Below are 14,611 nucleotides of genomic sequence, written 5' to 3'. Positions count from 1 at the left end.
GGTTTAACAAGCGGAACAATGGCGGAATCTTCTTAGCGTATTTGTATTTAACGCCAAGTTTAGTAACTTGCCGGAATAAAACCAATAATGTTCATGATAGCCTGTAGCTGTTATGCTTTCTACCGGTGATTTTCGTTGTTGAGAAACGACTTTACATTCATCAAATTTATAAAGACGTTAGAGCAAGAACTGCTAGAGATTACAGTACCGCTTAGGAAACGAGGCTTTGGGAATTAGCAACAATAGATTCTCGCATTGGTATTGAAATTTAAATTAATGTTGTCTTAAGGGTTTAAAATTTTATCTTGTAAATTCAGTGGGATCTCCTCGGAGGCTATTTGAGGGAGTAAACTATATCAGTTCCTCGAGGTGGTGGATTATGTTCTGCTGATATGACAGGAGCGTGTCATCTGCCGCAGGGAAATGTGCTCAAGATGTCGCTTTTTGAAGACATGTGCATGGAATTTCCCTGCCATTTCGAATCTTAGACGAAAAAGAATGTGAATTTGAAGATACTTTTATCACAGTGTCAACTGGCCGGTGGGGAGGGGATGAATGACAAGCCATTTGGAGAAATCTGTTCCCTCTGGTTCATTTCAGTTAAAAGGTGGATTTGTGGATGGAAACACTCCTGGGACTGTTTGTTTGACTGAAGCCAGGCCAAATGCAACTAGACAACATGAATTTTGGGTGTCGGCCAGATGAGCACTTAGCTTCTGAAAGCCTTATTCCAGGATGTATTAACGCACACTGATAGTTGTTCTCCCACTAATAGCCCGACAAGAAATTATGACAATCATATTGTAAACTTATTCCATAATGCAAGTAGTAATTACATTAGCGCCACCTGGGAGCTCGTTTGGAAAAAATGACCCAATGATAAAATATGCAGGGAGGCTTGCTGGAAGAATAACTGGTTTATATCAAGATAATTCAATTTCGGGGATGGAAGTTCGCTTTTATGAGTCCACGTGGACCTAGTATTAGGGACTGGATTACATTTCGCGAGCTTGGATATAACACCAGCCAGTGTTTCCCCCCAACAGAATGAATTTTTAATGGGCTGTTGATGTTGTGTAACAGCGGGCAAGTGTGCCCTGTACGCTAATGGACAGCAAATAGGCGCTCTGATGTAATGTGGCTCTGTCATATGGCAGAGTTATGATGACATGCACTGGGGGCCAGTCGTGAATAATTTACCACGCCTTATGATATGTTCAATGATATGAAGTCGTATTGCGAAATCTGTGAGTTGCTTGTTGGCATGATTTCATTCTGTTTGGTTCAGAAATATCGAATATCTTGAGAAGCAGTTGAAAATTTTAATGGTTGAAATTTGATTCCACCCTGCCCCTCGCGCAGCCAGCTGTGCCTTTATCAACTTCTCAACAGATGGCACCAAATCTGCTACCCTGAATCCTGTCTCTGAATTGCATAATGTGTCACCAAAATATGCTCGGCTGACCCCAGATTGAAATAATTATATGTATCATATGTCACAATGATTATTGAGACAGCTTGGCCAGTCATCAGGTCATCCTCATTATGGCGATGAGGGCCAAATTCAAAGCCAATGAGTTGGAGTCAATGTGACTTTTTGCCAAGCTGTTGCTGACAAGCTTCCACGATTGCAAAATTCAAGGAATTCTTGAGGAGCAATCCTTTGAAGACGAACTGTAACTAAGTATTTATTGGATGACAGAGATGAAATGTTTGCTTGACGAATTGCCATTGCTTCTTGCATTAAATGTCTGCAATAACCTCCTTTTTAACCTTTATCCAATCCCATATGCTGGGTCGATGCACCTGTTCTTCAGATATTTCATTTTTGCACCCAAACCACTTTATGCAGAATCTGAGCAAAAGCTGTACAGAGAATATGCTGCATTGACAGCACCATTCACCTATCATTGGACGAGAACCATCGGAAGTTTGTACGAGACGTTGCATTATAGTTTCCACTGAACGAAACGTGACACAGACAGATTACATGTATAAAGTAATTGATTCGTCTTTGTAGTGGACATCCATCCGACGTCTTAGTAACAATCGTTGATGAAGAAACCTCGTTCATTTCCCGAGAGTGGCTCAATGTCACGATGTCCAATCATAAGCAAGACGAACATAAGAAAAACGTTTTTTTTCCAAGAGAATTAATCAGCTCCTCTTATTATGTAAAGCATTGTTTGTACTATTTGCGGCTTTTTGTGGTGTTGGATAACATTTAAGGTGTGCTGTGTCTTTGACGCTTGTTGACTTGTGATTGTGACAGCTATTTTTGCTGATCCTGTATTGCGCGTGGGAGGGGGCAATCCTGTTGCCGTGATATCAAAAAGAGGCCAATAAGGTCTTTATCTATTGGTCAAAGGCTACTGCAAAGCCACCTGTTTTCCGCTGTCTTTTTTCGCCGAAAATAGACACATTATTTGATGAAAAATATTGGTTTGGGGACAAGATGGGTTTCAGGTTCATTGGTGCTCAGCTACCAGAAAAAATGAGTACATGATAATGACACTTCTATTCCATCCAAATGGAGTGTGCTCGCTTTCAATTTTTTTCCTTCTGATTCTTGGTAAGTGCTGTAATTAGTCTAATCATGTCATGACCCAATTACAGACAAAAATGTTTCAAGATCTTTTCAACTCGTGCAATCTAGGCATTCCCTTGCGTTAAAGACCCATTAATATTTTTGTGGTTTCTTTCACTTGACTTTTTGTTCCCATCTGGATTTCGATATTTGTGAAAGCTACACCATAAAATGCAATCAGATAAGATTTATATGTGTATAAAGCAAGATGTTTGAAGAAGGTTTTGTTAAATATTCGCCAACATTGAAACCACGTATAAAATGTCAATCATCCGCCTAAGTTGCGATAAAATGTCTCATTCATTCACGCTTCTTACTATTGATTCTGTGGAAGTTTTAAGAAATGTCACAAGATATCATTGCCGGTGCGATTCGACACCTTTGCACGTCTAGCTTGCAGCGGTGCGCTCCTCCTTTGTTAGATTTCCCTGTCGTCGTGGTAACGGGGAAGCGAAGCGCTCCCTTAAACCGAACGTCTTGTTTGGTGAAATGTTTGAGATTGGGAAGAAGTTACTTTGCTCAGGGGTACATTGTCAGAAACAAGAAAGACCGAGCGAAATTCTTCCTTTTCTCTTCCCAAACCCTGTATCTAGCCGAACAATAGATCCACCACTAAAAGCCATAAACGCCTGCGGCTTGTCCACATATATACCATATGCACACAGTCAGGAAATGTGGCATTATTGTCTTTGGCAACTTAGTTATTGTTCTTTTCAGTATCTTAAACCCTCGCTTCAGGCAAAAGCCGATGTTCCATCCCATGTTGCTTGTCTTTAGTAACTTTAAAACTTTCCCGTGTGTCATATTGACTCACCTCCCTCACTCCTTCATATACCTTTGTTTGGTGCTTGAGCAGCAAATCTTCGACAACATCTCGAGATTTGATGTAAAAGTTTGTATCCTTTGTATCCTATCGTCATCAATGGTAACAAAGTTTTGAGCACTTTCGGATCAGCCCACAGCTCCCTGATGTGACAAAGGACAGAGAAAAATGCTCAACTGATCATATCTTTAAAATGCAGTTTCATTCAGACCAGGTTTGAATTTCAGTATTTGAGCAACGTTTTGTAACACAACAGACATTGCCAGCATTTTACCCCTGTTGGTTGTATGGCTGCGGCTAAATGTTTCCTCCAGACGTGAAAATGTTACTTCTGATGCTTTCCATCAGGCTGCTTGTTGCTTTTAGTGTTACGCTCCTCCACTTTCTACTGACTGTATGACAAATTCTCTCTTCAAGAATTTCTCTGGATTAAATTTCCCCTGGCTGCATGTTTCCCCACGTCTCGAGACCTTTCCTTTAGAAACGTGATGAAATATCATGAACTATCGCTCCCTCGTGCAACCTCTTTCGATACTCAACCCCATTGTTACTCAATCAAATTGATCCGGTGCAATTTTTTTAAACCAGCATTTTCACAATTAATCATTCGGTTTTCATCAAAAAGAACTATTGATTTGTCATTGTGAAAAGCCGTCGGGAGTGTTATTTCCCCGACTTGACTGCAATCAGCATTTGAAATTGTTGAAACCGTGCAGATTTCCTGCAATTTTGCTTTTATTAGCATCCTACTTTCTCGACACGTCTGAGCATGATTAAAACAATTTTCAGCTCTATTCATAAACATTACCAAATGCATCTTTCGGTTCATGAGATGTGGCTTCTTTGATAAGATTGTTACTTTATTATGTTTCACAACAATTAGTGTTGACAATACTAGCTATGTTGCATAAGTTATTGGCACTTCTTGAGTAAAAATTTGTAATCATTGCTCATGCTGTCCACCGATCTTCATGTATCCCTGTACTACTATTCCACTCAGTGGCAATAAAGATGACAAAATTCCACGTACTTAAAATCTTTCTCATGTTTGGATGTTACGGGTGCCTGGACCAGCGCCCAAGTGCTCTGTTGGTTACTAATGCTCTGAAATACTTAATAATTCAAGCGAGTAGTCTGGCGGTAGTTGTGCTCTCGTGGGCCATTTCTCACTGTCAATTTAGCTGCTGTACGCTAATGTCTACTAATACTCGAAGGCTATAATGTATCATATAAATATAATTAAGGATCGGGCATAATTACCTCTGTTGGTTAGGGCAGGCGAAACTGTTTTGTGTTTTCTGGCGCTGGTGTAGGAGTCAACTCAAGTGTTTATTGATCTGGCATGACGTTTGGTTGGCTTGTGCAGCCGCATGGGACCCCATCAAGTTTGAAATAGTTCGTATGAATTTATCATCATTAGTTCATCTGTTGCCGCACAACAGACAGCCTGTACCGACTGCTGCTAGATCTGCTTCCGTGTGATTCTTAGGACGTTAAATTTGCTAAGCATATTAAACGATTCGATTATATCTAGAGATCGCTACGAACGGATACACCAACGATGTCATATCGTCTCGATCGTAATTGTGACGAAGCAATGGATTACTCAAGTCACCACCCCGAGGTAGGCCAGGTTTAATCTTATACACGTTATAACGTATGCTGTCTGAGCCAGACTGACCTCTAACAATATTTCCATAAGCCGCTTGAATATTTTATAGTCGTGTATGCATGTATGCGTTGTGCACTGGTTTAGATTGGGACGTGTGATTGGGACGTGTGAGGTATGTAGGAAACAATACTTACACTGTGGAGTTGCATGGTTTCTATTGATTGGCTGTTTCTCCATACGATTGCTTGCTTTATCACCCATCATCGTTAATTTTCAAAAGATATTCTTAATTTTGGAGAGAAAAAGTGAGTACTAAGCATGAAAGATATTTGAAAGCAAGGTTAAAACTCAATTCTATTTCATTCCTTTCTTTCATTATAAATGTGTCAAAAGTACTGTGATTCTAACTTGATCTGTGGGGGGGGGGGGGCTTGGTAGTGGTTGACATTTTCTGATTTTGGCACTGACAAAGCTGCATAAGTCAGTTCTTTATCACATCGATTCCATTTCCGAGAATGGTTGATTTTCAGTTGCATATTTCATTGTCTGAGCACATACGATTGTTTCATCTCAAGATTTTATGAGCCGAGCTGTATTGATCAAATAGGAATGATTGTAAGACAGTCCGACACACATTTATGAAATACGCCAGCTTTTGTTCTGTAAGATGTTAAGCCACCAATCTCTAAGGAACATCGCATGTACATGATTCATCTAACGCCAAGCTTACATGGTGGGGTCAGTGATAAAATGGTCGTCTTCTAGTGCTGGATATGGCATGATTCGGCCAGTCATAATATTTATCATCTCTGGTACATGGCTAGGCTATTATCAGATCAGCTGGGGAAACACGATAGCATGGACCTTTTCATGTCATCATCCTACCGTTGCTGCTTTGGGTGAGGAAGGTCTCGTATTCTACATACAGGAGTGAGCAAGGGACCCCATGAGGATGGTTTGGTTTAGGGATTATGTAACCCTTTATCAGCCCTTAAAAAGCTGTGACCTGCAATTATAGTTGGCGCTACAGTTTGTGTGATGAAAGTATCTCTTGCCTGTGGATAAAACCGAGCACCAACCTCCGATTACTGGTTATACCCGTAGGCATCTGCAATGACCACCGCACACCAGCAATTTCTGTTGCATGTGAACATGATCGCATGTCGCAGCAACAAGAATTGTTCGTTTGCACGGTGCTTTAACCCATTTGTTTAATGATGCTTTGTACATGCATTGCGTGCAATATTTGAGATATTGCGCTTGCTGTTCAGTGTCCTGAGAGGAGACGAGCCCCATGGGAAGGGAAACTGCTCGCAATTCATTCCTTTGGTCATTGACATGACAATCTCCCATCACCGGCCACGAAACATCCCATATCGGTCAGAGAATATCGTAATAACGCTCGTGAACATCTTGTCCGCTAGAAATTGATGAGAAACTGATGAACCTGACAACGACATGATTATCATTACGACACGGAACGATCCCTCGCTCAGCGGAGTATCACTGCGAGATGACTAATTACAAAGATACGAAAAACCCAATTGGCCGCGTCAGCTAAGTCAGCTAGCGGCTGATGAAAACTAGCTGGGTTTTGTCGTGAACAAATCCACTTTAGCCTTCAGGTGATCAATCTCACACTAAAAAAAAAGATACTGCAAACCCTTTCATTTTCATGGCTCTGAATGTTTGTGAAGCATCCTTTCAGATTTTGCTTCCATTTGTTTTCACAGTTGGATGCATTTTCCAATGATAAAACCATTAAGTGAAAAATTTTTGTGCTCCTAATGTAACCATCGTGAGGATACGAGTCCGTGGTGAAAAGCATAGATTTATGATCGAAGTGGAAAGGGGGCGATTCCCACGTCTAGTCTAAAAAAGTGGATTCTCACCAATGTTATTGCTTGCTTGCCTGACCAAGTTCCCTCAAGACACTCTGTTCAAGTATTTACAGTTATATTGGTGAACATCGAACAATTTCCATGAATAAATAAGACGTCCTAGACTTGTGAACAGCCATAACTGCCAAGGGCAGCGGCAGCAAATCATAATCATTGGAGGCACCTGGTCGGTATCCGGGTTCCCTCTGCACGCCTTTTCCGTGTCGCATGACCGCAATAATGGGCATTGGGTTGACTTGCTGTGACTGCTCATTAAGACTTCTGAAGACAGATTCAGGTTATGAAGGAGGGTCTTTTTGTCCCCTGGTGTCCTTGGGCAGTGTCTTCCCTTGTCTTATGTATCCTCTCGCCCCAACTGCCAGAGCTGTAAAACATTTTGAATTGCAAACCAATCTTAATCAAGTGATACTTGTTGAAGAAAATGTAAGGCTATTGTGTCATGGCTTAGAAAGATTGTTGATCTCCGATCTCTGATGAACCATTGCACCACACTGATGCTCAAGAAATTGATTATGCTTGGCAGTTTTGGTGGAATATGTCCACAGTATTGATCCAATAATTGGACCCATCTCAATACTCAATTCCCGCAACCCTCCAAGCAAGTTGGAAGGGGTTAAACGTGACTGACATAAACACACATGATTAGGGCTAAATCAACTGCTTCATTACGCGGAGATCATCAATTCCTCTGAATGTCTTCATCAAGACATTCTAACCAGGAAATGGCGGGTCTTCATCATGCGAGCGGCCGATAAGGGATGACAACCCCAACCATGTATTCAACTCGATGTACATTTCTTTGCTGAGTAACTTGTTGTGCATATCTGGTTCTGCGAGCTGTCCAGCACAGGAAATCTTGTATCTTCATCAGTTGCTGGAAGGTTGGACCGGTGTCACCAATGTGGTGATATGGTATAAGAAGTGGTCATTTGAGGAGGGGGGGATTCTTGACAGGTGAGCCAAACTTTAGTTGGGGGAAAAAGATATCAGTGCTGTGGACTCAGCCATGGCGAGTACCTCCTAACTTGCTTATTGCCAGACGTTAAAGTGATAAGCTTGAAAATATGCCCAGGAAATGATATTTTTGGACATCATTTGTAAAAAAATTTCATGCATGTAGGTGACTATTTAGTCTATATCTGAAACAAAGATTGGTCAGATCAACTTCATTTTGCCAATTGACAATTTACCCCATGGGTCTATGGGCAAATTGGTTTGAAGTCTATATATTGCATTGAGCTGGCTGTTCTGTGGTCACAAATGTACATGAAGTGTAGGTGTTAAGCAGTATTGAATGCTCTTCACTTGATTGTCAGTTATCACCAGTTGTCACACTGTGGTAATAATTAATATTCTCGAAATGTTGGGTTGGAAGAGTCATGCGAATTTGTTATGCAATCGGTTGTACTTGACATTCTTATGAACTGACACCCTGCATACTGTGAGCAGAATAATTTGTAAACAAAAAAAAACTGGAATAGGGCCCTTTAATTGGCTTCTCTGGTTTACCTGAATGTTCTAACTGTCGCCCAAGGCATTGTCATTATTTGTCATCGAAAGTGAGTCTCCAGTTTCTAACACTTCAACCACTCAAATGAAAAGACAGGAAAAACCTGAGACACAGAAAGGCCATTAGTATGTAAGTATCTGAACTAGCCAAAGTAAACGTTGACATGACCGTAGGCCAACTCCCTCATATGTCACAATGGTATAAGAAAAACGCTTTTTCGGCCAATATGTATTGTTGGAAAATCTGTAATGAAAGTAACAGTCCGCGCTAATCTCAGAGAAAAACATTGGAAAGTTCTATATAAAGTTCTAGTATAGGTTTAGGCCTGTTCTCTCTGCTGGTGCTATTTGAACTTCATAAGGAGGAGTTTTCATGTTTGACAACTCGGCTTGACTTGACTTGGCTATACCTCCCATAACTTGCTAGCCCTGGATGTGCGACTGTCTCTTCTTAATCTGTGCTGAAGGAAAGGCTGTATGATAAGGAACGATATCCTTGGAGGACTTGAGGCACCACAAAGAGGGATCAAGGTGAGATAGTCTTGCAACAGGAACAAATTCTAAAATTAGTCTGTCAGATTGCAACTTTCTCTCCCCGGAGATGATGACATATGAAATTTGGCTGTGGGGTAGATGACCACAAATAGCCACTGAAACTCGCGAAAACTCATCTTCACTTACCATGCTCCTAGGCTCAAACTAAGCCCCCTTTAACAAGTTCAAGACTGCTTGTTTTAAAAGGTTGGATTATATTTATTGGGGTATTGAAATAGCTAAAACTGTGGTATGAGCAATTTTGTTTTTGGCTGAGGGCATACATTTTTGATGGAAAGTTTTAAAAAACCTTTACGATATTTGATGTGCTTGGTCAGGTGCAACAGATTCTCCACGGTACGAGACTAGTTCGTGTTTTCACTTGCGGGATGGAAATATCTGATTACATTTCATGCGTTATATATCAATTCAGGCGTGTCTACGTGCGGAGTGTTTGCCCGATATCCTATTTGATGAGTGCATTGTCATGCCATGTAAACTTGTGTCCATTTATAATTCATTGCATCATTTTGTTGTCATACATCGAAGCAGAAAACCTGCCTACCTGATAAAAATTTCATTTCGAAGTCACAAGCTAATATTGGTTGCCTAGCTGTATTGATAGCTGATGTAGTAAATTAATACACTTTAATGGTTCGGGCATGAATTATTTATTGTCAATCTTCATGGATTCATTGAAAGGATCCAAGAGGCCGTAAAACTATCCAATATTTGTTTTGTTAAGCGAACGGCTGAAAAATTGATGATGTTTGCTATCGTGTCACTCTCGTTTCACACAAGGGAGGGGTAACATCAGGTGCGACATTTCTGGCGATGACAAAGGTACAGACCCAATGGCACGCGCCTATTGTGCCAAATTGTTCTTATTGGGCCAAAATCATTATCTTATCAGGAGTGCATGCCCCCTGTCCTGAAATAGTTCAACTTGTTCAATTTGGCTGGCCTTTCATTAAAAACTTGTTACTGAATAGTGTGCCAGTATTCTATGGATTAATGTTCAAATGGTTTCAATTATATTGGTCATCCTATTCATAAACGCAATCGGTATACATGTGACTTAAACTAAATGGCTGTGGTAAGTTGTCACGCTTTCACTTTTCATGAGCATGTAGGGTGTCAAGCCGATCTGATTCATGGATTGGTCACTAGTTCTGTTTGTTTGTTCCTTGTATCAAATGCATGGGGTAATACAACTCGCAACTACATTTGTAGTTTCAGATTTTCAACTAAACTGCATCTCAGTTGATATGCTAATCGGAGTACATGCTTTCTATTCACGATGATGATTGTCAGCCTGGTAGGAAAACAGCAGCGAATCTGTTACATCTCTTATGCTTTCAATCCCAAACTTGTAAAAGCATCCCGGTTTACATAATACACAAAAGCTGTGCAACAATAGTAGTATAAACATGCAGGCTAAGTGCATGAGGGTGGTTCGTGTCTAATAGAAATTTATGGCATGAATTATTACCATGAAATTACTGACTTGGGTTAATATCATATTCATAATCACGAGAGTGCAAGTGTTCATTGTTATATCGTCTCGGCTCAGCTTGATTTGCATATTTTGCAACTTACTTTAGAACACAATAAGCTTGGGAGATTAGGCTGGCGAAAAGGCAAATTTTCCCAAACCCTGATTTTCTTGTGTACAAAACTGCTTTGCTTGGCAGCGTAGGGAGTATATTTGGCCGAGAAACAGACCTGGCTGGAGTGACATTAGGCTATTCGCTTTTCACATTCTGTTCTCTGCAGGTTTTTGACCAATATTGACTTTACCATGCAGGTAGGTTCTACAGCTCGAGAAAATACATGTAGGATAACAGATTGAATAGGACGGGGGGGGGGGGGGGGGGGATGATGGTGATTACCACGAGAGTTTGTGACATTGTTATTAGCTACTGACTAGTCAGAGGAAGCCGTTGATAGCAACAACAAACCTGCAGGAAAAAAACCAGTTCGGGCATATACCACAGGGTGTTCTTTTGGTCATCGTGCCTTGCTTTGGCTCTGACTGGTGCAATATCAACTATAAAACTCGACATTGCCTGTCCACTATGCCGACGGCTTTCAAAAGAAAAATGCTCGTCATCTTTATAGTCTTGGTCTGATCACGCAGAATTACTTCATCATGGTAAGAAGTAATGTTGTGGCGTGTTGGCCAAAATCTCCTACTGTTAGCGTCGATACAACTGCTTGTGTTTTGGACAGCTTCATTAGTTGGTCGGTTTTGATTGTGACAGGGCTGATAAGCTATCTCGAGGTAAATGTCGATGGTGCCTGGCAAGTTCCTGATCCAAATCTTGAAAGGCTACTTCAAAATTTTATAAGTAGGAATTTGGCCAACAAGGATTTTGTATCTGTAAGCATTTTCTAATCTTTATCACATGCAACATAGCAGATCTTTGCCCATGCAGAGGTAGAAGATGAATCTCGATAGATGGTGCGGCAATGGGTGTCCTTTTCAAGGCCCGTGCAAAACGGACCTCCTCAGCCCTGAAAAATTGGTGGTACATGAGTGACTGTGGCCCCTAACCGATCTTGATTCAGCCACGTACTTCCTCATTGCTTCTAGCTTGAATCCATTGGTTTGTTGGTTGCACACTTTGGTCTTGTTATTTGCATGAGTCAAGGTCTGACTATTCAAAGGCTATTGACCAATTCGACTTCGCCTGCACCAAAAGACATTTTCCGCTTAAGAGATCTCCTTTAATACTAAGCCATTCCTTATATAGCAAGTGTCAATCCCATAAAAGAGAGAAGAGATGAGACAGCTACCTTTTTATGAGCTGTCCTTGCTGGTTAATCTTGTTAAGATGGCTTATTTTTAGAAAATGATCTTTTCATACCTCGTCTGCCCATCAGTTACCAGGGACATGCATCCTAAGCTGTATCTGTCAATAAGTCACTATCTGGTGGTTTTGATTTTTGACTGTCACTGTGTAAAACTTCATCTTTTCCATTACAGTACTAATAAAATTGCATACTTTCAATTGAGAATTTCGATTTTAGGGTTAATCGTTGGGTTAATGGCCTACAATCATCTCAATCATTCAATTCAGATTTTTTTCAATACTAAACTTCACACTGTTTATTGCAGTCCATTATCATCGATTCGCAGCTACCAGGTGGCGCACTTTCTGTTGATAGCTTCTAGATTTGATTACCCGGTCCCCGCTTGGCACCGCAGATCACATGCCTTCCCCACTGAGGGCATTCATACCATTTTCGCTTCCCATAACCCGGATAATTTGTCTCTATTTTGACGATGTTGTTCGTAGTAATTGCATTCGCAGTGTATATGCAATCCATAAGCAATTTGCATTACCGAGTTATTTGGCTTTTTAAAACGTCATAATTATCCCCTGGTTGAATTGTGGTGCGCTCAGGAAATATGTCATATAACTATTGGGTACGATGTAGCAAATGGGTTGGCGTATACATATTTAATGACTTTTAATATATTTATCAGTCCATTAGGAGACGTCGCTGGTTGCTCTCAGTCAAGTGGCATCCATCATCTTGCGTTATTGTTCTTTGTCAGCGAGTCGTGGTGGAAAACCATGAAGCTTTTAGTCCTGTTGACTCGCTATTACTTACTTAAGCCAGAGTCAGGCCACATGAGAGAGGGAGTAAACAACGTCAGCACATGCAATATTTGTGCCTTCGTACCTGTTGTTTACAGCGTATTTCCCATGATGCAATGTCCATACCATATTCAAATACAGCGGTGTATCCGTTACCAATATTTGATGAGTTTGTAGCGAATCAATTGGTCCCGTAGTCCAGTGGGAACCAACACTGACCACATCTATTTGGTGCAGCCTCCACACAGTCAAATACGATTACCAACGTTTTATTGACCCCGTCCCTGGAGAATATAGCACCTTTCATTCTCTTCAATTCCACATTTTGTCCCCAACCACTAAGACGGTTGCTCAGTTAATCTAATGATACTTTTGTCCGCAATCGGCCTATCGGTTAATTTCGACATTATCGTGGAATGGGCGTCTGGGTGTTCAATCATTCATTTGATGGAGGCATGGCGCAACTGACAATCTCCACCAAGAAATGTGGATCCAATTGTGTCCGAGAAATCTACTCTGTATCAATACGGTATTGGCTGGGCAAACTGGGCACATTTTTGGCCATCAGCAGAGCGGTATAGCTAGAGGGGGCAAATTCCCTGCCTCCCCAGATGTGCTAAACATGTGTGATAAGATGTGGCAGGTTTTTGTCTCAAAAAAGTTACCCGCGTATTGATTTAATGGTTGCTTTTAGAAGAAAAATTTCTCAAAATAAAAAAAATCACGCCACGAATAGGTTTCAAGTTGCTGAGAGATGGATCAAAGTGTATTCTAACTCTTAGAGCTATTGCTTTGTCACTTCTTTAGAAACGATTTTAGACTAGAGGAGGAAGATTCCTGCGTCTTTAGTTGAGCAAAAACTCCTTCTGCTCAAATCAAAGTTGAAAATATCTGCGATAGATGCCGTGTTATTTTTTCCCAAGTTGATTCAGAAGCTATTTTTGTCGCTTGACTGTCAATGGGAATGTTTTGGCAAACCTTGTTCGGAACATACTTAATGAAGTATTGAAACGAACAAATATATTGTCTCACTTATAATAGGGAAGCTAGTTTTGTCTAGCTGTTTACCTTAACTTGATATTTAGCAAGATTACAGTAGGAAATGTTCAAGTGGGGTCAAAAGTGACAACAAGATATTGATTGATGCTTTACCTGCAGAAACGGGGAAAATGTCCCCAAAATGATTAAATACAGCAACACGAGAGCAAATAGCTCGTAACATTCATTTCCTATTTCGTGATTAAAATCATTTCCGTCAATGGAGCAATAAGCTGGGGATGAGTGGCGTCAAGAGTGCAAGTCGCTTGTATGTCAGGCTGTCATTGCCATTGCAAACTAATTTAGAATCAGGGACCGATGTCGTCAATGTCATAAACTGTGTACGGGTTATTAAACCTTGCAATATAATATAGTAGTAGCTGCCAACTACACTATGTTTCTTCTCGTATTTCGATAATATACTGTCATGGGTGGATGTAGTCTGGATATTTTCTTTCATATTGTGGCACTGCGGTTGGTATTTTCATTAGAGGTATATCAGCCAACATGGTGTCGGTAAAACTTGATAAGTTTGTTATTGACAGTTGTCATTTTCATCCCTGATTCTTGCCAAGAAACGAATAGCCTTTACCATTTTTCCATAGATTCCAGAATTTTGTCTAAACTGGTTCTTTCGAAAAGATATTTGTGGCAAAATTCCCAGTGCAGGCATCGATATGTTTTGTGCAAGTTAGGCATAGAGGGGTTCTTGTTCTTTACCTGATATTGTGACATGTTACATTTGCCGTTAGAATGGCTGGGATTAATAGTTTATGAATAAAATCCTTCTCTTTCTTCTCCCAAAGTGGTACTCATGTGTACATAGGAATTTGCCCTGACTTTACTACGACTCAGTGCATACATTAAGTCTCGTTATTCTTGTCCAGTAAAATGCCCATTGAATCTGGGTGGAAAATTCACTTCTAACTGCAGAAATGATGACTTGGTACCTTTACCTTCAGAATTTCTCCAAAGAGTTTTCAACAAAAATACATTTTG

General features: G+C 40.6%; 1 protein-coding gene across 43 annotated transcripts in view; it reads left to right on the top strand.

Annotated features, from left to right (window-relative positions):
* Positions 1 to 14,611, top strand: part of LOC135486179 (polypyrimidine tract-binding protein 3-like) — a 165,256-nt gene that overhangs the window by 115,470 nt on the left and 35,175 nt on the right. For 23 of the 43 annotated variants that reach the window (XM_064768816.1, XM_064768813.1, XM_064768815.1 and 20 more), the window contains one exon: positions 4,945 to 5,034. The exons of 17 other annotated variants lie outside the window; for them this stretch is intronic. In XM_064768816.1, the coding sequence (XP_064624886.1) occupies positions 4,945 to 5,034 (90 nt within the window). Of the gene's footprint in view, positions 1 to 4,944; positions 5,035 to 8,894; positions 8,964 to 9,772; positions 9,810 to 9,912; positions 10,063 to 14,611 lie in introns of those variants that run through there. 3 more of the 43 variants (XM_064768798.1, XM_064768810.1, XM_064768809.1) reach the window with 3 other exon arrangements.

Source organism: Lineus longissimus, chromosome 4 (assembly GCF_910592395.1).
Source record: "Lineus longissimus chromosome 4, tnLinLong1.2, whole genome shotgun sequence".
NCBI lineage: Eukaryota > Metazoa > Nemertea > Pilidiophora > Heteronemertea > Lineidae > Lineus > Lineus longissimus.
The sequence above is the reverse complement of the archived record's forward strand: the minus strand, read 5'-3'. Positions and strand labels throughout refer to the sequence as shown.